The 22,988-nt window shown below is 52.3% G+C and overlaps 2 protein-coding genes across 4 annotated transcripts in view; both read right to left on the bottom strand.

The window, feature by feature from the left end:
- Window positions 1-1,901: 1,901 nt before the first annotated feature.
- On the bottom strand, window positions 1,902-10,259 carry TMEM214 (transmembrane protein 214). 2 transcript variants are annotated; one of them, XM_045511809.2, is made up of 17 exons: window positions 10,059-10,259; window positions 8,913-9,142; window positions 8,244-8,394; window positions 7,816-7,950; window positions 7,502-7,584; window positions 6,953-7,058; window positions 6,765-6,846; window positions 6,359-6,460; window positions 5,838-5,979; window positions 5,317-5,408; window positions 4,975-5,023; window positions 4,678-4,791; window positions 4,330-4,447; window positions 3,673-3,769; window positions 3,311-3,479; window positions 3,037-3,188; window positions 1,902-2,821 (listed from the first exon to the last, which is right to left on the bottom strand). In XM_045511809.2, the coding sequence occupies exons 1-17, from the start codon at window positions 10,201-10,203 to the stop codon at window positions 2,695-2,697; spliced, it is 2,094 nt and encodes a 697-aa protein (XP_045367765.1). In that variant the 5' UTR covers window positions 10,204-10,259; the 3' UTR covers window positions 1,902-2,694. The 2 variants fall into 2 exon arrangements, with proteins under 2 accessions (XP_045367765.1, XP_010946815.1); XM_010948513.3 differs by having other exon boundaries at window positions 8,913-9,112; window positions 10,059-10,258.
- Window positions 10,260-14,119: 3,860 nt separating this feature from the next.
- MAPRE3 (microtubule associated protein RP/EB family member 3) overlaps window positions 14,120-22,988 on the bottom strand; it is a 48,346-nt gene continuing 39,477 nt past the window's right edge. Inside the window, exons 2-7 of one of the 2 annotated variants that reach the window (XM_074341796.1) lie at window positions 18,645-18,772; window positions 17,850-17,995; window positions 17,089-17,245; window positions 15,588-15,742; window positions 15,310-15,462; window positions 14,120-15,053 (exon numbers count right to left, since the gene is read on the bottom strand). In XM_074341796.1, coding sequence (XP_074197897.1) covers window positions 14,985-15,053; window positions 15,310-15,462; window positions 15,588-15,742; window positions 17,089-17,245; window positions 17,850-17,995; window positions 18,645-18,765 — 801 coding nt within the window. In that variant the 5' untranslated portion in view covers window positions 18,766-18,772 and the 3' untranslated portion in view covers window positions 14,120-14,984. Of the gene's footprint in view, window positions 15,054-15,309; window positions 15,463-15,587; window positions 15,743-17,043; window positions 17,246-17,849; window positions 17,996-18,644; window positions 18,773-22,988 lie in introns of both variants that reach the window. The other variant, XM_074341795.1, reaches the window with a different exon arrangement.

The following is a 22,988-nucleotide window of genomic DNA, read 5'->3' as shown; positions in this document are numbered from 1 at the left end:
GCATGCCCATCTCTGTGGAACACTCCATTCTAAGAGTGGTGGCATTCAGAATGGACGGGCAATGCCGCAGGTGAGTCCAGCAACATTATCTATCCATACTAAGTCGGGCTCCCCAGAAAGCTGCCCTGCTGTAAAGCTGAAGCTGTGTGCTGGGTACAAGTAGCCAGAGGAAACCAAAACCATGCTTTAAGACTTAGAGAAATGTAAAGAAGTGTTCCTAATGAGTCGTGGTATAATTTGTGAGTCCTTGTAAGAACTGGTAATAACTAAGTTGTGAGAGATAACCATATTCAAACTGCCCTTCAGTTACATATGATATGTTATCTGTAGAACTCCAGCTGTGTGTGAAAAGGAAAGTTAAAATGTCTAGACACGATCCTTGAGGTGTCAGTTTATTTCTGTTCTTACAATAACCCCACTGTCAGTGTACTCCACCGGTCCACACTGGTTCAACTCACTGGCTCAGCTTGGATTTCTGTTTGTTGACAGTTATGCAACAATGAAACATCTGGATGTCTGGTTTGACTTTAACAGCCAGCCAGTACAGTGTTGGACTACTGACAGAATAAAAATTATGACAATTCCAGTATCAGATCAAACCACTCTATCGAATAAAGCTAATTAAGGGGTCAGTGTCCCTGTGAGAGGCTGTGGAGACTCGAGTTAATCTGAGTTAAAGGAAAAATGTTGCACACTAAGATTATATGTCAGAAATTAAATGAACCCCAAAGGGAAAAAAGTACACACATTAGAAACCAGTGAAGCACTTGTGAGATTCTCTTGAGTTGCTGGATTAAAAGAATTCAGTCCAGCAGCCTTGGTTGGACTCAATGTCTCTGTAGGACAGAGTGTCATCATTTTATTTGTCTGTGCTGGTGCCAATCTAGGCCCACATCAGCCCCCTTTCTTCAGCTTGCCTTGAATACAGGCCAGTTACAAGGATTCACTATTCTTAGGAATTGAGTGCATCTGTTTCTGATTGGTAAGGAAGTACTGAGGCAATGGAACATGTTTCGGGACCCTTGGGCAGTCCTGCCTAGCAGTCCTGAACCTTGGTCCTTTGCCAGGCAGGGTTTTTTCCTGGGAAAAATAGTCATGGCTGACTGCCACGAGAAGAGCAGGGTTCTGCCCAACTTGGCAATGTGGTTATGTCCTAACAAGGAAAGGGAACAAAAATGTGAGATGCTATAGTCCTCATGACTTAGCTTTGTGTCAAGATTTTTCTATACTTGCTACTTTATAATCTTACTGAAGTAGCATCTCAGGGCAGTTTCTGAGAAGGAAAGTGGTGGCTGGCCCTCATCCCTGCTGGACATCTCTCAGGGGTTTATGGTGGAAGCAGAAATCAGCCCCTGGAGTTGGAGTGGGCACTGCTTGTATTTTGAAATAGTCAAGGAAACTTGAGTTGAGAACTGAAAACCTATGCAGTTAGCTGACTTATTACAGTCCCAAGTTAAAAATTAAAAGGGACTGGTGATAAACCCTTGACTCGTATGTCTCTTGGAATTCTAAATCTTTCACTCACTGCCTATAAAATAAACCAATTAATAAATTAAGGTCCTGGCAAAGAAGAAGACACTCCCTGATCACCAGCCAAGAATTCCCCTAGGAAACTCTCCCCTGCTTTTCAAAGCGTAAAATACTCAGGCTACCAAGGCAAACCTTGGGACAGGAATCACTAGGACAAGTGAGACAACACGTGAGCAAGAGGAGTGTGTCTAGAGCCCTCAATAGGCCAAACTTTAGAATGATGGATGTGGGCTTTCCTTGCCAGAGGCTCAACTACAGCCAGTGGCTATGACCTCCAGAAGTGCAGAGGGCAAAGAACATGCAGGTGCCCAAATTTTGTTGTTCCGCCCACAACTATGAGAATTCCTGTATGAAGATGCACAGAGGAAAGCTAGAAATCAAATGTATCCTTTATTCCACCAAGTAGACATACCCATGAGCCACATGCTGCATCCTGTCTCAACAGGCTGTTGCAAGGTTCCCTGGGCCCAAGGCACATGACTACCTGGGCTCTGCTCTCCATAAAGACAGTGGTGGTGGGCAGCGGAGAGAGGCTGAATACTGAGACAGAGACTCTCGGCACTGAAGGGGAATGGAGAGTGAGGAAGTGGAAGGGATACGATGGAAGAGGCATTGAAGGGCCTTGAAGGACCTAAGATGAGCATTTTCCACCCAGGCCTCCATGTCCACTGACAGCCACACCCAGGCTGTGGGCAGAAGTGAAGCTCCTACTGCCCACTGTGGTGCTGTATTCTTCTGGAGGTCCCTTTCTTTTTCCTGCTGTGGCTAAGGTCTGGGAGTAGGACTCATTTGTCAGAAGAAAGCAGAAGCCACTTGCTGGAGTCTCACATTTTTGGAAACAAGCTGTTTGAGGCTTCAGGAATAAGAGAGAGGGAAGTGGAGAGCAGGAGACAAGAGAGGAGACGAGAGAGGCCACCAGCCCAAGGTCAGAGGCTGGGAGCTATGTGCAATCGGGCAGAGAAGTGGTCAGCGGAATCATGGGTAGGAGGCTGAGCTACTTCTGGGCTCAGTTGCCACCAAAGATGGAAGAACTGAGGCAGAGGCAGCCAGCCACTTGCCTAGGAGAGAGAACTTAGGCACCAAGTAACAAAGACTACCATGCAGAACTGCCACCTGCTATCCCGCAGCAGTCTCAGATGGTCTGTTCCAGACGGGGAGCAGGGCCTACTGCTGGGAGATCATGGTAAGTGCCCAGTCCAAGAAAGCCACTGTAATGTCCTGTAAGCAAAGCCAGGTCCAGTGGACAGCCTCACTGAGCTGTGTCTTCAGGCAGTCCCAGGTCACCTCACCTCTGGGAGGAAAGCAGAACATGTGTCGGGGTTGGGAAGTGGTGATACGTATTCACCTGTGTTAAGTGACAGGGCTGCAGTGCAGACCCACAACCCGCTCCCAGAGTGGCCAGGGGATGAGCAGGGGGCAGGACAGAGCAAGAGACTGAACAGAGAAGGCTTGTCCCTGGAGAAGGGCATGGGGCCACAGGGCTGGAGCCCTGGGTGGGGATCTCACCTGCATGCCTTGTGGCAGTGCTCCTGCACCCGGGACAAGGCCTCAAGCAGCATGTGCCACATGGGCAGCAGGACATTCTGGTAAAGAAACAGGAGCAGCTCCCTCAGAGAATGGAGCAGCTGGTTCAGGGCATCGGGGAACTGGATCTGTAGCTGGACCGTGGAGAACAGATGGGGTTAGAGGGCCTGGGGAATGCAGTCCATGTGGGGCTGCACCTTCCCAAGAACTCAACCCCTGGCGAAAACAGCCCTTCTTTGATCTGTCTCTGGCTTACCCTCTGGGAGAGGCTGGTGAGGCTGTCACCAAACCAGGCAAGGTGGGAGGCACAGTGGGCAGAAAGGAAGCTGACTGTGGCATTGGTGTGGGTCCAGGCCAGCTGTAAGCTGGGCCTCACCATGGTCAGCAGATGGGAGCCCCAGGCTGGCAATGTCTCCTCTAGCCAGCTGTAGGAGAAGACAGAAGAAAGGAGGTCTCTTGAGTTTCCCCATGTAGCTTGGCTCCCTAAGAATAGCTGGGGCAAGGGAGGCTTTGGGAAAGAAAACCACAATCACTTCCCACTGATTGTCAATGCTGTCACCACAGGAATATGCAAGCCTTCTCTCCCACCTGCCCCTTCCCTCCCTGGGAGGTGTTCACCTGTAGCCTTGCAGGCTGTAGGAGTAGATCCTCATACACGCTTGTTGGCCAGCAGGCAAAAAACCAGATGAGTGAAGCAACCGGCCAGAAAGGGAGGCTGAACAAAGGGAGTCTCAGATGAGCTGGGAGGTGAGGGGAACAGGGACTGGGGAGACAGACACTACAGGCACCAGAGCAGGCCAAGTAAGGGATAGGGCAGAACTTAGTGTGCTTACGGGGCCGCAGACCTGGCTCCAGTCTGCTCGGGAGCACGCCTGGAGAGAGGGATGCAAGCCAGGGGAGCAGGAAGGGTGCAGCCAGGTGGAGCCCTGGACTGAGGTGTCAGGAAGCTTTGGGTATGAGGGTCAGCCATTCTACTCACCAGGTGTGACCTTATGCTAACTGGTAAATCTTTCTGAGTCTCAATTTCCTCAGAGGTTAAAAAGGAGATAAAATCTACTCAAATGGGACTGTGAATATGCAAGCATTTCTATACTGCAAAGCACTAGTCAGACCTGAACTGGTAATGTCATAGTTGTGGACAGAAAAACCTGTCTGAAAAGTGTTTGTCTCGTGGCGTATGCTGGGACTGGGGAGTGCTACACCCAGCTCTGTGTCCCCACAGAGGCCCCATGGAGAGCCCTGTGGTGTCTCCCTCGCCTGTCAATCCCTGCTCACCTTGGAAAGAGCCGTGTGACCGGAAGTCGTGGCACAGGAAACCTATGGCAAAGACCAGCACCAACAGGAGTAGCCGTGTCCAGGGCAGCCGGAAGCCCCGCGCCTGCTGCAACAGCCTCTAGAAGGAGAAAGGGTAGGGAGCAGCGGTCAGAAGGGAGAGGGGCTGGTCCCTGCCTCCTAAGGCAGGCCTCAGGCTAGGCCTTCCAGGAAAAGGATCAGGCCCTCACATTGCCCCAGAGGTAGTAGGAGCTCCAGGGACAAGCAGGGCAGGAATGTGATACCGGCCCAGCCTAGGGTGTGCCGAGACAGATGCAGAACGGTGTGTTAGGGAGAGCTGCGCACTGGCACCTTGCAGGCCACGTCACAGGTGGTGACCTCCTGGTTGCTGCAGCTGCCCTTCCTTAGCAGCTCCTGGTTGGTAAGCTTGAAGAACTGAATGGTTTCTTGCAAAGACTTCTGCGTCTATAGGACAAGAAAAGTCTGGGCTGAGAACATAAGATTTGGCCCGGGAGGAAACCCTGAGATTCCAGTCTGCTTCCTTTCCATGCCAGATGCGCTAACAGAGCACCTTCTCAGAAAGGGGGGCCAGTGGCTGAGGGGTACGAACCCAGAACCCAGATGAGGCTCAGCCTGCCATGTCCTCACCTTCTTGGGAATCTGCTCCCAGGACCTGAGCAAGTGTTCCAGCAGCAGACTGTGGGAAAAGCACAACCCTTTCCAATCAGGGGGCCCGCTTGGCCCCTCCCACCCTCCTGCCCTCCACGAGGCCCCCCACTCCTTCAGGCTGAAAGACTCCACATCCCACCCACAGAGGAGCTGCTCCCTAGAGGCCTCCCAGCAACATTCCCACTAAACTTGAGAGGCATGAGCCTGAACAACAGTGACAAATGTTCCTCTTCTCCTCTAGGACAGGGACACACCAGGAAGCATGAATTAAGGCCTCTCTGTGTGGCTAAGAGGCAGGTGACCCCCCTCACTGCCACCTGCCTGGACTGTGACAGATGTTTGGGGTACAGCTGCCTCCAGACGCTGGTGCTGAGGGGGTCCACCGTCAGGCACTCAGTCAGGCTGCTCAGGAGCTGCACAGGGGACAGGAGAAGGGAGAGACTGCTGGGCATGGAGCTGGTGGCAGGGAGAGTACTGGGAGGCAATCCCCCTCTTCTAAGTGAGGCCACCCTGGTAACAAGTCCACCCTAAGGGATGGAGAAATTGTGCCCAGGCCCCAGAAACCTCCAAGAGGCTATAAAGGGGGAGGCTGGGGCTCCTGAGCTCAAAGTTCACTTGTCTGCAAGGGGCAGGACATCAGAGACTGGTCAGACCTGAATGTGCTGTTTCAACTCCATCTAACTCTGAGGGCAGAGAATGAGGTAGCAGGGCAGGCAGCTGTCAGAAGTGAGCTAAGGGGATGCCCTGGAAGTGGGCTCCCTGAAGCAGGGCCTTTGTCAGCATACAGGGACTGATGCAGCAGACTCCTGGGAAGGAAAAAGGAGCTCCCACCATTTCCTCACCTCTTTTTTCATCTCTGGAGGGCAGCTGGGAGTGGCTCTGGACAGGAAGGAGGGGAAGTAGGTATGCAGGGTGGATTCTGGCTTTGCTCCAAATGCTAGCACCTTGAGCCGTGGGTAGAGCTGACACAGCTGCTCCTGCAGGCTGTAGGGGGTTGAGAGCAGAGTCAGGCACAGACTCTGAATGGACCTGTGCCCTGTGTCCCTTCTGCCTGCCTCAGAGTCTGTACCCTGCCTGACGGGTGGGGAGTCACTAAAGACCTTGCAATAGTTCTGAATCTTTCTAGACCCACAGACTCCTTGGAAAATTTGCTTCGAGTCATGGGTTCTCTCCCCAGGAAAAAGCCCATATGCCAATCACACTTAAGGGCCATATAATTGCAGGGGTTCCCTGGCCCCTTGAACTTGCAGGCTGATAATCTCAGACCTAGGGTGGCTGGAGGAGAAGGGATAGGGCCATACTGTCTCCTACTAACCCTCTGCTGGGATCCTTCACAGCAGGTTGTGCCCCAGGGCATTCCTACCTGGGAGTCAGGGAGTTGTTGGGCATATAGGCAAAGTCCAGAAGTGGGAAGAAGTCCTTGGGGCCAATCATGCCAAAGCCCTTGGTGAGGTTGGGGTGCATCCTATGGAGGAAGAAAGAAACAGGCTTACTAGGGACCACCTACCCAGACCACGGTCCCAGCTGAGAACATCATCTAGGAAAAAGGACATAAACTCTACCCCATTCCCCACCCCTTAAGGGCTCTCTCTCTTTCCTTCTTGACCATTCACATCCTGAGTTGGAAGGAGCTGGTCTTGATTTTCCTCCTATCTAAGGAAACCAGGATCACAGCATCCCATTTTGCTGAAATAGCCACCTGCCAACACCCTGGGCCTTCCCCTTGCTGATCCGCACTTCTCCCTGCCCCTGGCACTGCCATCACTCACAGGAGCAGCCGATCTAGGTAGGCAATGGCGAAAGGAGACAGAGACTTGATGCCCAGCACAGGCAGCATGATCCCCAGCCACACTGCAAAGGTCAGGGAGGAAGCCTCAGGATTGAACCCACTGGGGACATTAAAGAGGAGCTTTCTGGTTCCCAAACCATCCTTCTTTCTTCCCCACTTCCTCATTACCTTTCAGTCCCTCGGTGAGGTTCGCAAAACCTGCTTGACCCAGGGCCCACATGATGGTCAGACACTTCGCTGGTCGGCTCTGGTGGGACCTCAGCAGTTCCAGGAACTGAGGAGACCGGTGAGGGAGGCAGGGTGGGAAAGGGCAAAGCACTAGGAGCACCCCGAAAGCCAGGGAGGAAGAGAGATGCCAGCTTGGAGAGGAGGGATAGGCAGGACAGTGGAGCAGTACGGGAGTGTGGTGGAGTGACTCAGAGCACAGGCTCTGGCACCGCTGTGGCCTTCACCCATATTTTCCACTTACTAGTTGACCAACTCTAGGAAAGTTACTGAACCCCTCTGTGGCTCAATCTTCTCATCTATAAAACGGGAATAACAGCAGTACCTGCCTCACATATATACAAAGTAGATACAATAAGCGCTAACGGTGTTAGCTGTTATTACTGGTCTCAGAAGGTCTCCCACTATCCCTTAATTGAGTCTAACAGTGTAGATTCTTCCCAGTTCCTCAGTCCCAGCCTCCTAATGTCCCCACAACAACCCTGAGCTCACCTTGCCCAGGTTCGTGGTGGCAATCTTGGGTTTGTCTTGCAGAATGGCCTGGATACAGATGCGGTAACCATGTAGTGACTCCCCTAGAGAGATGTATGTTCTCAGACCTACATCCCAAACTGTAGTCTCCCTTTTGGCAGCTGAGAGCCCAGAACTCAGGCCCAGGAAGTCCTAACTTTCTCCTCCCTTTCCCAGAGTATTGGAATTAGCATGTTTCTCTACTGGAAACAGAACCATCTAGCCACTCTGGAAGCAGGAAAAAGGGAGTAGGCTCCCAAGACGGGGCTGGGCTATTCCTCACAGGCCCCTCTCACCTGGTGTCTTATCCAGTTCCTGTAGCATGGTGAACAGACAGTGGTCAAAAAAGAGCTCCAGGCACCCTGCTGCCTTCGCCAGTAGCCCTCGGATGATCCCACGCAGCTCCCGGCTCACCAAGCTGTAGGGATAATCTGGGGCCGACAGGCCTCCCGTGAGTGCCACGACCTGGAGCCTCTGCCAGCTCTGATTTGCTCCCTGAGAACTGTAGGTGGAGGCACAGGTCACTGCACTGTGGCTGGCATCCTCCTTATTTCAATGAGGCCCAGAAACTTTCAAGCCATGATGATTTGACAATAGGCAAATCACCCATGTAAATCAAAGCAGTAGGGGACACTGGACTCAGTCACTAAGTGAAGTGCTTACATACAGCCCTTTCACAATTTTCTTGAACTTGTCTGAGCTTGAGGGAGTTGGGAGAACTGACCGTGAGTATGCTGGCTTAGTGTGGGTTCACTTGGAGGTACTTGGAGCTTGTAGTTGAGATAGCTGGCCAGGTCCTTCAGCCACACGGATGGGTTCCCAGAGAACACGCTCTGGCTCTTGTCCAGTTCCCTCTGCAGAGCTGCCATGTCCAGCTGCCAGGAACACAGGCCCCTCATGGTGAGTTGTGGGTGTAGGGTAATGGGGCAGAAGCGGGAAAATGGCTGAACTAGGAAGAACAAATGACTTCTACTTTTAAATGTAAGTATGTAGAATGCCAGGTTTTAGAGACTAGGACAGGTGTACCTGCTGATCTCAAGGCCTAATATTGATGGACTCTTCACATGTTCAAGGGGAAAAATAGGAGGTAAGGTGGAAAATGAAAGATCACTCCTTCCGTGGTAGGAGGAACCACAAGGGTATCTTTAAACCCTCTCTGGTATCCCTGGATTTTCAAGGCTCTCCTCTCACTAATCTGTTTCTCTATGAATTTATTTCTTTTCTATCCAGAGTGCAAACACTGTATCCCTTGGGGTTTCCATCCTCTCCTGAATGCCTCCTCTCAACCAGCAGTGTCCCACATTCCACAGGCCCGTCCCCCTCCCGCTCCTTTCCCTTTCTCTACACCTCGTGTCAAAATTCTTTCCCTGCCTAAAGTCTAGGGCACACTCACAGCTTTCAGTGCCTCCTCCAGGCTGCGAAAGCGGCCTTGCTTCTGGTTCTGGTTGGCGAGGGTCGCTACCTTCTTAGTCTGTTTCTTGTTTCCCGGTTTTTTAGGCTCCACAGCAGGGGGTGGAACCTGCTCCTTATTCTGCCGCTTCATGATTTTCTCAAAGCCCCGCTCGTACAGAGTGCTGGTCGTCTGGATTGGAGCTGGGGTGATGACAGGCAGAGAAAGGGGGCCTGCCTTGAGTCAGGAGGGCCTCAGAGGAGCAGTGGTCCCTTCCCCTGAGGAGCCTGCCTCAAAGCCCCTTCTTGCTGTTCTGCTTAAGAAGCCGGGCAGGGAGCCCTCCTGGTTGATTCTTTCAATCATCACAGCTCTTGAGTTCATGGGCTTTCACAGAGATGAGGCATTTCTTCATTAGGAAATCAGAGTATGTGAGAACTGGAGGAGTTGGGCACAGAGGGCTGGCTACTTTGTTGAATGGCTACCAGTCTGGGAGGTCAGGATTTTCCCGTCTTGGTTCTATCTCAATTCCTCTTGGTTCAGATGTGACAACTCTATAATCAACAAGTGGCAAGATTTCTCCACTCTTTCAGGATGCTTCGAGGAAAAAGGCACCACTTAGAATAATACTTGGTGAATGTGGAGAGTGTGTGGTGGGTCATTTCTCTCACTGCAGGGCCTAGTGTGTCCCAGTCCTCATCCCCATCCCCGACCTGCTGGTTACTTATGGAGAGGACACCATGTAGGATGCACTAGGATGTCTCTCCCTAGCTTTCGGACATCTGCAAGGAGAGGCCAGGCTAGGGCCCGGGAACAGCTGGTAGGGCGTGTGTACAGTCAGCGGAGCGTCCAAAGACCAGAATCCCGGATCCCTCTGATATATGGTCCTGGGAAAGGCATCTAACTTCGGGGAGCCTCAGTTTACTCATCTGCGAGGTAAGGACAGCGACCTCCCTCGCGGCGTCTACCTCTTGAGAGGCTCAAGAGAGACAACGCCGGCGTAGTGCCGGCTCAACTGGGAGGTACCAAACGGCTGAAGAGCTCGCGCCTCGAGAAGCCCAGGGGTATTGTGACCCTCTGGGCTCCGGTGGCTGCTCGCTACAACCTGGGGGTGCAGGCCCGGGGCCGGCGGCGGGCCCGGTGGGTACTCACGGGTCAAGTCGTACTTCCACACTCCATTCGCCTCCCCGAGCGCCCGGCGGTCCCCTCCGCCGCCTTTACCACTGCCGCCGGCCCCAGGCCGCCGCCCCTTCTTCACTACCTCCCAGCGCCCCCCACCCGCCGTCCTGGCCGCCATGGCTCCGACCCTCCCGCCACGGCCACCACCCTGGGCTTTCCCGTCCGGTTCGGACGCGCCACGCTCTGCCACGTCTCCTCGCAGGGCCTCGCGGCGCGTGACGCCACCCGCAAGGCAGCCTGGGACTTGTAGTCTTTCCGTGTTTGCAGGGTTCTGCCTAGCAAGGGGTCTGATGGGTGTTCGGGCTCCTTCGCAGCCAAAAACAGCCTGGCAAAGATGTTGAAATGAGAGGCTATTATGTTCAGAAAACTTTTATTGAGCACCTACTGTGTGAAGACATTGGGTGACTTGGTGGAAATTTAACTGTTTCTGTTTTTCTTTCAGTTCTAGTTGTGCAAGAAGGATGGAATGAAAATAGTTCTCCTTACCTCCCAGGAGAGTCTGAAGAGTAAATGCGTCCTTCCTTCTAGGAAAGTGCTAGTGTTTCTGTTGCTAGGAATTAACTTTGGGTATAATGGGCTATAAAAATCTATTGTGAAGGGTCAAGGAAGAGGATGGAGCTTGTGGGAATATGCAATGAGTGGAGGGCAGGAAGCTAGGAGTGGAGAGTAGGAAGCTAGGAGTGGAGAGTTCTTCTGATAGGAGGCAGAGAAAAGTCTGGGGGCCTGGGACAGCCAGGGCTGGGTTTCCCCTTCCAGGCAAGGTGAAAGAAGGGCTCTGACTGCCACCACAAGAGACAGTCCCAAGTCCCAGCTGTGACAGGGAATGATCAAGAGCCCCAGACCTGAGGAACCACTCAAACAGGTTACTGCTTACACATTCACTTCTCTGGAGGGCCTTCCACCAAGCTTGTAGTATCATGTGAGTCCTCAAAACTTGAAGCATCCCAGCAGGAGAGGATGAGGGAAGGTGAACTGGAAGTGATTTATCACAATTAAGGAAATGTGCTATTTCATGTACACGCCTACATTTGAATATGAGATTCATACCTGCCATACTGGGGACAAGACAGGGAAGTCCTTATAGTAAGAAATAAGAGTCCAATTTCCCCAGGATGAATAGCTTAGAGAGTAATGAATTCCTTAGGAAGGAGATTAGAGAAGGCTTCCTGAAGGAGATGGCATCTGAGATGGGTCTTGAGGAATTTTCATTGGTTGGGGATCAGGACAAGTGGAGAGAACAAACCAGTTGTATGGATTTATTGGTTTAAGATAAGGCCTAGAGATGGGACCCAGCAGGGCAAGGCTGGGAGAGTGGAAGTAGTTCAATGTGACAGTGCTTAATGGACTTTGGAGGTGATGAGGTTGGAAAGGGATCTGAGCCCCATATGTCATGGGCCTTGCTTGCCAATTTCAAACTTTATCCTCTAGACCCTGGGAAGCCAGTAGGAAATTGGCATGATCCACTTTTGGAAAGGTAAATGGGGATATATGAAGGATGAGTTGGGGTGGGGAAAATATAGGAGGTGGGAGATAATAGCTCTTGCTTCTTCCTGCCTTCCCTCCAGCTCCTTCAGACCTGATCATAGCTGATTTTGCTTCAGGTAACTCTGAGATGGAGTGCTTTTGCCAAGGACCATACCTGAGCTGATCATTAATCAGTTCATTTTTTTCAGATCATTGGTTTAGCTCTACTCTGACAATATCCCCTTTGTTCTACCTCCTCTGTGTCACATGAATGGCTACAGAAAAGGCACTGTTTTTGGAAGAGAAACAGAACAGGCTTTCCATAGATGCAAAGGAGAGTATTCCATGGTGGAGATATATAGAAGGGTGGGGAGGAGCTTTATTTCTATCGTTCCTTAGAATGGTCTGGTAGCTCATCTGTTGGAACTTGGCATGTAGAGGCTAGAAGTCATTCACTTACTTATCCAGCAGCATTTCCTAAGCAGTTTCTCTACTTAAGCACCTAGCACAGTGCTAGGTGGAGCTAGAAGACACACCTGACTTGCTTGAGAGGAACTCAAAGTCTGTGTGGGAGACAAATGTGTAAACAGAAAATTACAGTTCACTATCCCAAGTGTTCCAGAGGTTGGGGAGGAGGCAGCGGCTTTACATCCCTGAGCTCTGGGTGTTCGAAGAGCAGCCTAGCCATGGAAGTGGGCTTGGGCAGGTACTTAACAGGGTTTGAGGGAACAGTCAAAAGACTGGATCAAGGAGGATGGCTGGGTGTCTAGTGTGGGGGCAAGAAGAAGAGTGAGCATACTGAAGCAGTTTGACCCACTCTATTAGTTTCCTGTTGTTGCTGTAACAAATTGCCACAAACTTAGTGGTTTAAAACAACACACACTTATTATCTTCCAGTTCTGAAAGGCAGAAGTCTGTCAGGGTCTCACTGGGCTAAAATACCATATCTGCAGGGCAGTGGTCCTTCGTGGAGGCTCTCAAGGAGAATATTTCCCTGTCTTTCCCAGCATCTAGAGGCTGACCGAATTCCTTCACTCATAGCTCCCTTCTGTCTTCAAAACCAGCAACAGCGGATCAAGTCCTCCTCACATTGCATCACTCTGACCTCCTGCCCCACCCCCTACGCCCATTTTATGGACCCTTGCAATTAAGTTGGGCCCACCTGGATAATCCAGGATACTCTCCCTATTTTCAGGTCAATTGATAAGCAACTTAATTCCGTCTGCTCCTTTATTCCCCTTTGCCAGCTAACCTAACATAGCCACAGGTTCCAGGGATTGTGATGTGGACATCTCTGGGCGGAGGCGTTATGCTGCCCACCACACCCACTTTACCAGCAGGGGTGAGGTCTCAGCTGGAAGATGAACATTGGGCAACGCAGAACAACTACCTTATCCTTTTACTTTACCTGGAATAATGGAGGAAAAACCTTTTCAAATTAGGCACAGGAATTAAAAATCATAAAGGTAAACAAAAGCAGGCAAGGAACTTGGAGGAGAAAAATAGAAGAAGGCCAGAAGTCTCTGTATGTGGGGGTGAGAGTCAAACGGAGAAAGTGAAGTGAATGAGGAATGAACACACATGGTTTACTTATTTCAGGCTTATAACTGGAGTCATTGGAGAAATGGTGGCAGTCTGGAAGGAGGGTCATGGGGCAGGGCCACAGAAGAAACACAACTCCCATGGTATCTTGGTCACACTCAGGATGGCAAAGAAACATCTACCTGAAGCTAGAGGAACATTCTGGGGGTCACACCTCTATGGTATTAGGGGATGAGCCCTGAACGATGAATCAGGAGGACTGAATTCTAGTCCTGGTTTTTACCACCTCGAGTGAGCCATGTCACATGCAGGTCTCAGTCCCCTCATCAGTAAATGAGGAGCTGGTCTATATGGCAACCAAGGCTCTGTTTGAATGGGCCTGGTACCACATTGATTTCAGTGCCCTCAGTCCCTGTTGGGCCTCCAGGACATTGGTTATGATGGTGCTTGGCCAGGGCGCCCACCAGGAACGCAGGCCTGTGTGAATGTGACAGAGTTCCCCGCTGCTGGTTCCCATTAGAGCCTGTTCTGTAGAAGGGACCCCTTGGACATTGCTGTCCTTCTGGGCTTTGGTGCTTAGAGCTGCTTGCTCTTTGTAACCCACTCAGCTCTGTCACATGAGCCCTTGCCCCCATCTGGATCACTGTTGTGGAGTGTGTGAGCTTCGACAAGGGTGGGGGACAATATGCAGTCTTACCAGCCCAAAGGAGACTGAAACGCAGCACCTCTCAGTCAGGTCCCCCATTACCCCAGAGCTGCCCATCATCACGGCCATGGCCTTGAACTTCATTCCTCTTCAGGGACTGGGGGTCGGGGCCCCTGTGCCTTCTCTAAGAGGCCTGGCAGCAGTGTTGGGAGATGGGGACCAGGTCGGAGCTTGGCTCTGAGGTGAAGCCAGTGGTCGTTTCTGGGCCGGAGGGAGGACAGCAGTGGTGCTGAGCTCCACGGCCATCACATCTGAAGAGGCGGCTGCTCGGGAGGAAAGCACTGAGACCAGGTTGTGGCTCAGTTGAGGGAGACATGGCATGGACTTTTACCACACAAGTTTATTTAAATAAAAGTGAACACATATACAGGCTGGGTGGCCCGAGGGGCAGGGGTTGGGGAGGCGGGCAGAGAGGAGGCAGACGTACAGGAAGGTCCAGGCAGAGTCTGTGTGGTATGAACCAAGCTGCAGGGAGAGTGGCTGGGGGCCTCGGGGCAGTGCTGGGCTTCAGTGCTGGGGGCAGGGGCCAAGGGTGGGTGAGCCTGGTGCCAGGAGGTCGTTTTCATCCCTCGCACGCTCCCCTCCCTCTCCCTGACCACCAGGGCCTAAGGTACCCCCTCCTCAGTCCCCCATCCCTCTCCTGACATCATCGGCCTTCCCCTCAACTACTGGGAAGTCAAAAGACAAAATAAATAAGAATCGGTGAGTCCTGCCATGGCCCTGGCAACGGGGAAGGGAAGCCAAGCCAGGCACGCTGCCCTGGAGCCCGTGCTGTCAGCCCTGGGAAAAGAACAGGTAAAGTGCAAGGAAAATCCAGTAAGTAAAAATATACCAATGACTTTGTCAAATATACAGCTGCTGGCTGTCAGGGGAGCAGGCGGCTGGCTGGGGTGGGTGGCAGTGCCACCCTGGGAAGTGTTGGCTGACATAGCATAAAGACAACGGAAATAAATAGGGGTGGGGAGTGGGCAGGGGTCCCGCCCACTGGGCCTGTGCCACAGGAGGAGGGGCCTCTGCCTGCTCACCTGCCCCGTCCCCCTAAGCCCTGCTTGCCAGGCTCCCGAAAGCTGCGGCACTGACACAAAGCACCCGGCCGACTGGCTGTCAGGAAAGGATTATAATGTGGGGGTGGGAGCGGGGTGGGGAGGCACGGAAAGCCGTGCAGTCAGCCAGGGCTGGAGCTGCCCTCAGTACTCGTCCTGGTCTTCCTGTTGGTGTTCCTCAATCTCATCGTCCTCAGGGGGTGCGAATCCTTCCTGGAGGGTGGGAAGGGAGAGAAGTGGTGAGCCGGCCTGCAGGCTGAGGGTATGGACTCCTATAGGCAGCTTGGGGGCCAGGGTCTGAGCTCTAGTCCTGCTCCCCCTGCTCATGCTCTACGTGACCTCGGACTGGTGACTTCAGCTCGTTGCCCTCCTCAGCCCACGTTCTCCAAGGCTCCTTCCGGGCCCACCCCTTCAGGTCTTGGGGCTGGGCGGGATGGGGGAAGCCCCAGCAGGTGCTGGCAGATCTCACCTCGGTGGCATAGAGAATGCCAATGATGCCCGAGATGACAGGGCTGTTCTCACTTTCGTGTTCTTGGCAGATGAGCTCAATATCTCGAAGTTTGCTGAAGTAGAAGTCACGCTCCTTCTCCAGCCCGTCCACTGTCAGCTTCAAGTCCAATAGCTGCTCGGGGAGAAGGTGGCATTCAAACCAGAGCCCCCTCCCTCAGACTCCCTTCCCACCTGACGCCCCAGGGGCCTGGCTTTTGTGGCAGGGCTGTCTCAGCTGGCCTTGTTCACCCCACTCACCTGCTGGTTGAGTTCAAGAATCTGGGCATCAGTCTCATGGCCACCATTTCGGGCTGATGGAGGATTCTTCCGGAGGATGCAGGGTGGAGCCACGTTGCTCAGCCGGCCAGAGGTCTGCGTATTTTTGGGGCCTGTGGGGGACGTCCTCTGTGGAACTGCCCAGAGGAGAAAAGTCAGATGGGGCCACACGAGCCCATAGTTCACATGGCATGAGACAGCCTGGTGTGACTGCTGGGCAGGCCCATGCGAAAAGCAGGCACTCTCGCCCTCCCCCTCTCCCGCTCAGGATGGGCATCTACATCTAGGCGCCAAGCCACGGCCACACGGGACACCACAGCAGCTGGGCAGCCCTCTGACAAGCCTGGGAGAGCAGGGACTAGGGAACTAAAGAAGTTGGAAGGTGTGGGGAGGGAGGAGAGCTGGCCTGATGGGGAGGTGAGGGAAACTGGGATGGCGAATTTGGGGAGTGGGGCTGGAGGGTTGAGGACCCTCTTAGACTGATAGCTGGGGCCTGAGGAAAAGCAGCCGGCACAGGGTCTCAAGTCTGGCTCTCACTGAATCCTTCCTCACAGAAGCCCCAGCCCACAGCCACCCTCCCTGTGGGTGACCTCAGAGTCTCAAGACTGGAGGAGACAACAGAAGCCTGGCCCTGCCCCTGTGGGCCCCCCGCCTCAGGACAGGCTCTGTACCCTCTGCTGGGCTGACTCCGGCCCCCAGCTCCTCCCCCGCACACCCAGCATGCTGTGGCCACTTGTTTTTTAGCTATGGCAGCTCCCAAGACAGAGCTTCTAATGCAAAGCAAGCAGGTGAGTGGGGGCAGGCCCAGGCAGGGCAGCAGCGCAAACAGAGGAGCCGCTCTGCTATGACGGGTTCAGATGCGGGCTGGGGCTGCTCCTCTCTCTTTATCTCGCCGACCCTCGTATCCCCCAAAGGCCCTGTTGCTTTTTCCCCCTCTCTTCCAGAACCCAGACAATGCCTGGTTTCTAGAGACTCAGCTCTCGAGGACTTTGGGCAGTGGGCTTTTGGAACGGTAGAAGATACGGTCAAGCTTGGTAAACTCCCATCCCAGGCGTCCAGTGGGCAGGCGGCAGGAAGAGTCTGTAGTGCTGGCACCGGGCCCTTGGCCTGGATGGACCAGGATGGAGGAACCATGCCTCATCATCCACGAGGCAAACAAGTTAGCTGGGGCCACAGAAGGAAGTGCCCTGGAGCCTCCCACCACCAGCTGCCACCTTGGCTGGTGCCGGTTGCTCTCCTGTAGCAATCTTTGGAGCCCTGTCCTCCCTACTGTGACTCCCCCAGGTCTAAGCGGGCAGCAGACGGCGTCATCTGAACTCCGTGATAACAGTCTCCTCTAGGCTGGCAGGGCCGGGCCGGTGGCCCTGGGGGCACTCCTGGCTGTAGAGCCCTGCCGGCCCGGCCCCCCATACTCCCTCCCCCAGCTCGGGCACGTTACCTGCTGTGCCAATGAGTTTCTTGGATTTGTTGAAGATCTGATCACCTGGGTTAGGAGGTGGTGCTACGTCCTGGCCCTGCCGCGCCAGCAGAGGGTTGTAATCCTTTCCATCATAGTTTGCGTCAAAGAATTTCTTAAACCACTGAATAAACTCAAAATTATCTTGGAATTTTCCTTTCACTAATTTCTCTACAGGAATGATCTGAAATAGACCACATAAGCAGAGAACTTTAACCTCCTGCTGCTGGAGGGCTGCCTTCCTCTGTGAGAGGGCCTCTGCTCTCAGGAAAGCCAGCCCCTGGGCTGCAGCATCCTCCACCTTCTCCACCTGGCCCCCCTCCCGTGGCACCAGAGCAGATGAGTAGGCTGCCAGGGCTGGCCCGGGGTCCAGAGACAGCCCTTTCCTCCAGGCACAGGAGGAAATGTGTGGGGAGACATCCCTTGGTGCTGCTGCCTGCATGGGGAGTGAGGGCTGCCGGAACCAGGGTCCTGGGCCATCGAGGCAGTAGAGTGAGCTGAGACTTTTCTCAGGCCCTACAGAGGAGGAACTTTATAGGAGTAGTATACCGAGCCTCAAGTGCTGGGGTGTAGGGTCCAGAGAGGAGGAAGGGACAGGAAGGTCATCAGGATGGGATGTCAAATGTTGTGGGGTTTGACCTGGGGGAACATTCCCTCTGGAGAGTCGGAGGGTGGAGAGGGGTGAGAGCTGGAATGACCCCAGCAGCCCTTCCTGCCCCAGCTGGCGGGCCGTCTTCTTCCCTGGGGTCACACAGCTTCTTGGGGCCCCTCAGAGCACAGGCACCTACTTTGTCAACACCCATCTTCTTGAAAGCTGCTTGCAGCACCTTGAAGTTGTGGATGTATTCGTGCTCTAGCTTGGCCTGGAACTTCACCTTCCTCAAGTGCACGCATCCGGGGAAGAGCATGTCCATGAACTGGCAGTAGGCTGCCCCTGCGGGGAAGCCCGGGCTGCTCGCTTTCACTTCCCCAGGCCCATGGGTGCCTACGCCTCTGAACTCCCCAGTCTCCTCTTGTCTCTCCTTGTTCCCAGGCCCAGGGCCAGTCCTACTTGCAGGACAGACACGGCCAGAATTCCCAGGATGAGAGCGATTACTATGTATTGACACAGTTATGTACCAGCACTGTCTCAAACACTGCATGTATGTAATTTAATCCCAACTGCAACCCTGGCTAGATAGCTGATGTCATCTCTATTTATGGGTGGGAAAACTGAGACCCAGAGAGGTGGAGTGACTTGCCTAGGGTTGCACTACAAGAAGAGCTGCAGTTGGGACCCCCAGTAGCTACACTGGACCTCAAGTGCTGATAACCTCTAGCTTCACCGCCTGCCCCCACTGCCCCACCCCTCCCGCAGCCCTTCACTGCGACTCTCCTGCTTTTCACTTCTGAATCTTTTCATTCTACGGAGACCCCTATTTATCTCCTTACTTCAACTGCAAACACTTTGACTAGTTGAGGGCTCTGCAGCTCTCCTCCTTAATGCTAATTACCAGCTACATTCTCTGCTGTGGGTGTTCTGCCTCCCGCCTTCCCTCTCTTGCCCTCCAGCAGGGCCCACTTCCCGCATCCCAGCCTCCTACCTGAGCAGAGCTGTTCTATCTTGGTATAGTTGAGGTGCAGAGAGTCATTGACCCATGCAAGCATATCATGGCGACTCAGATTCTCACTGGTCACAGACGTGGAGTACACATTGACGGCCATACCCCAGCTGCCAAGAAAGAAGAAAGGCAAGGTCAGCCCTTGTGCTGTTCTTTAGTTGCAAGGGGAGAAAGAGTTGTATGTTCCCTTGGAGAGTGAGAAGCATCTTTCCCCCAACCAGCAGTTTACCTCCTGGAGAAGGGGTACTTATTCACCCTTTATACGTTTGGTGAGTGTCTACTATATGCTAGGCATGTGATAAGAACTGGTGAGGTCAGATGTGTCTCTGCCTCCGCGGAGTTTAGGGACAAGCAAATCTGCTGTGGGGCAGGAAAAGCAGCAGGGGCTGAGTTCAGGGATGGCACCAAGAAGGGAGTGATCTCTCCTGCTTGACGGGGTCTGTGAAGGCTTCAGAGCAGCTGGAAAGGAGTAGGAATTCCCTGAACATACAAGGGGGTGGGGTAACATACAAGGGGGTGGGGTAAGGGGTCCTTGCAGGCCACAGGATGAGCAAGAACAAAGGCATGGCTCATTCTGGACTCTGGGCGTTCAGCGGGCCTGGGAGCGGGTGTTTGTGTGGGGTGTGGTGCAGTGACGTTGGAATGGACTGGCTTTGTTTACCATGAGAAGGAGCCTGGACTTTCTGCTTAAAAAAGGGAAGCCATTAGAGGATTTTAATCAGACAGTACCTGAACAGAGTTTTCTCTGACTTCAGACCCCATATCCCTGCGGCCTTCTGGCCAACCCACAGGCACCTCAATTCCACTTATCCAGAGACTTCCCTTCACATGTGCTTCTGCTCCTGTGTTTGTTACTGCAGTGAATGTTCCCACCAGTCACCCAGTCGCCTGTGATGGAAACCTGGAGGGGGTGTCTTCCCAGTCAGCCATTCATCAAGTCCAGCAGCTCTACCTTCCCAGCAGGCCCTGCTCTCCCTGCCACCTCTCCCGCCACCTCGGGGTTTCTGCATCCACTCTCTCTGGCCAGGGCTAGCAGAAGCCGCCTGGAAGGCCCTTCAGCCTCCAGTCTCTCCTTCCCCCAATCCATCCCTGACACTGCTGCGGTCAGAATCTATGTGAAAGCAGCCCTGGCCACACTGCTCCCCAGCTTAAAGCCCTTTCCATCAGCAGTCAAAAAACAAGACACCTATTGGCTGGATTTGCCTTCCAGACTTGAACTGTTTAGCACTCACAGTGTTGGAAACACTTCTGAATTAGTGCCCTATTTTAAAGTTGGGAAGTTTGACACAAACAATTTGGGACTTCTGCCTTCTTCTGGCAACCCTGGGCCTATGTTGATGCACAGTAACCTACAGTTGGAGCTGAGCAGAGGCGCCCCCCTCTGGCCAGTAGGCATGAGCGCCTCCTTACCCTTCCCCCACTCCCCCAGAGATCAAGGGTCAGTTGCTGTTTATCACTGACTTGCACCGTTAAGAGAAGAGGGAACTATTTCTTGTAACTAGGTCTTACTCAGAAATGGAAAACCAGACCAAAAGGACTGTGTATGTCAAGAATTGTGAGAGTACATATTTCTAGAGTGAACAATATTTCTCTAGATTTCATATGCAAAGTGTCTCTGTGAAGGAAGAATACACCCAGCTCACTTCTCTGTCCCCTGTGGGCATCTGCCCTTATAATGTGACCCCCTCCCATCACTGATCAAACTCCTAAATTGGCCTTCCGTCTCCAGTCCTGTCTCCTACTTTGGTCCCCGAGTCTGGAGCCACGGGCAGCTCCCTACTCACCCTCTGCCTGGAACGCAGCCCCCGCTTGCAGAGTCCATGCATTCTCTGCTCCAGAGGTTCTCAAACTGTGGTCTCTGGAGCAGCACTGATGCTCTACAGGCATCAGCTTGTTAGAAATTCCAATTCTTGAGCCTCACCCCAGACCTACTGTGTCAGAAACTGCACTTGACCAAGAGGGTCTGCAGGCACAAATCCGAATAGCTGCTCAGAGGCTCAGCTGGCACCTGCTAGGCTGTGCTTCCCCCATGGCCCCAGCCCAAGTATATATAATGGAACCTCACCAAATGCACAGTTAACTGCAAACAGTTTTTGAAGAAAAATCGAGAAATCTTGTTTATTCCTTGTCTTCCTCCTTTTAAAAATAGACCTTGTCCTTTATTGTCCAGGGAAAGGGAGGCCAGACAGGGCCAAAAAGCCAAGAGAAACAAAAATTATTGTCTTGGGAGTTTCTAAGGACTCAGGAGCTGACAATTCTAGAGATTTCCAAGAGTAATTTTGACTGCACTTGAGTATCCTCTTACACAATGTTTCTGATCCACTGCCCTGTAATCTGACCCTTGCGCTAACCACTGGACAGTTTAAATGCCTGCCTCCTTTGTCAACAAGCACCTCAAAGCCAGGAGTGGTGTTTCCAGGCTGGTGACAGGCAAGGTATTCAGCAAATTTGTTGAATGAGTGAGTGACACCGCCTTACTTTCTCTCCTCTTTCTGAATTGTCTTTTATCACCTTCTGGCCTGGACCTCCCCTCCCCTCCTCAGTTTTAGGACTCAGCTTGGGCACCATCTCCTCCATGAAATGTTCTCTGAACCCCTGTGCAGGGAGACACGGCCCTCCTCTGTGTTTCTATAGCACCCTGAGCAAACTCAACCACGGCGTTGATCACGTTCTCTTGAAATCACTTTTGTGTCTCTCTTCCACCTGACTGGGAGCTCTTCAATGGCCAGGCTGTTTCACTCACTTTTGGGTTTCAGACCAATTGTCAGTGAGCAACAATCACAGAGACTGGAGTTAGGAGGGTGCTTCCCAGTTTCCTGGGAACTCACCTAAGGTAACCTGAGCAGGCACGGCAGGAGTGGATGGACACCAAACTTGATTAAGGAGGCAGATGGGTAGGGTTAAGGAAATTGCATTGTATTTGGATGAGTAGTTAGGGACTCTGAGAAATAGAAAAGAACTGCCCCTGTCCTCAAGGAGTCTCTCCTGCTGTGGAGACCAACATACAGAACAGTATAACTGGATGCCCGAAAGTGTGGTGAAAACATTAAGTGCTATAGGAAGCCAGGAGGGAGAGGGCACGCGCAGGCAAGGAATGGATTTGGCCCCAGCATGAATGGTCAGACCCTGCCAGGCCTTCAGGGGCCTGCAAAGTCCTGCTGGGACCTGCGTGCAGAGGGGACAAGCTATTCTGGATACTGGCCTTCCACAGGCTTAGGGGCTCATTTCTCCAGGAAGCCTTGGGGGCTGTTCTGGCCCTGGGCCCCTGGGGCACAGAGCCTGGGCTGGTCAGGGGTGGTTCTGGGAGGTATAGGGTGGTCTTAGGTTGGTCCTGGGAGTTTCTGAGCCACTTTAGGGATTTTATTCCTGTTTACTGTGTATGAGTTTCAAGGGCTGATTATTGAAGAAAAGCAGAAGCACTGGTCATAATCCAAACTAGTCCTCCAGTCTTTGACTGAAATCATTTGAGCTTCAAGGGTGTTCCAGCCTGAGGGCAGCCTTCCTGGGGTTCCACAGCACTGGACAGGCTGAGGGTTCAGGCCTGCTCCATGCGCCCCACCATGGTTCTTCACAGGGAGAGTAAATCCGATTCTCCTGCAGAGACTTTCCAGAAGTGCACGTGTGTGTTTGTGTGTGTGTGTGTGTGTGTGTGCGCGTGTGACTATTTCTATATATGTAACTACATTATTATATAGTGTATATACAATTATATATATACATTATATAAATATATACTAATATGTTTATATATAATATGGTACATATACATATACAGTATATATAAATATATATAACATACTATACATTATATACCAATATACTTATATATAATATACAATACAGCTAGGTCTCAATATCCATGGGGGTTTGGTTCCAGGCCCCTTGTGGATACCAAAATCTGCAGATGTTCAAGGCCCTTATGTAAAATGGTGTAGTATTTGCATATATAACTTATGCACATCCTCCAGTATACTTTAAATCATTTCTAGATTACTTATAATACCTAATACAATGTAAATGCTTTGTAAGTAGTTGCTGGTTCATGGCAAATTCAAGTTTTACTTTTTGGAACTTTCTGGAATTTTTTTTTCAAATGTTTTCCATCTGTGTTTGGTTGAATCCGTGAACGTGGAACCTGCAAATATGGAGGGCTGACTGTATAATATATGTAGTGTATTACATATATAGTTATACACACATATATTTTATATCTACATAATTTAAAAAACACTCCAGGTGATTCTGGTGCACAGCCAGATATTAGAACCACAGTCGTCGTCTGATGCATGTCCTTGGCTGGGATTGCCTGGCCTGCATTGCAGTGGT

This window comes from Camelus bactrianus, chromosome 15 (genome assembly GCF_048773025.1).
Source record: "Camelus bactrianus isolate YW-2024 breed Bactrian camel chromosome 15, ASM4877302v1, whole genome shotgun sequence".
Lineage (NCBI taxonomy): Eukaryota > Metazoa > Chordata > Mammalia > Artiodactyla > Camelidae > Camelus > Camelus bactrianus.
The sequence above is the reverse complement of the archived record's forward strand: the minus strand, read 5'-3'. Positions and strand labels throughout refer to the sequence as shown.

Excerpts from the sequence above, each read along its gene's own strand:
- TMEM214 (XM_045511809.2), bottom strand. The coding sequence starts at position 10,203 with ATGGCGGCCAGGACGGCGGGTGGGGGGCGCTGGGAGGTAGTGAAGAAG. Across the intron at positions 8,395-8,912 it reads TGGAGGAGGCACTGAAAGCT|CTGGACATGGCAGCTCTGCA; the intron begins GTGAGTGTGCCC and ends TGTTCCTGGCAG. Across the intron at positions 2,822-3,036 it reads CACTGCCACAAGGCATGCAG|AGGTGAGGTGACCTGGGACT; the intron begins GTGAGATCCCCA and ends CTTTCCTCCCAG.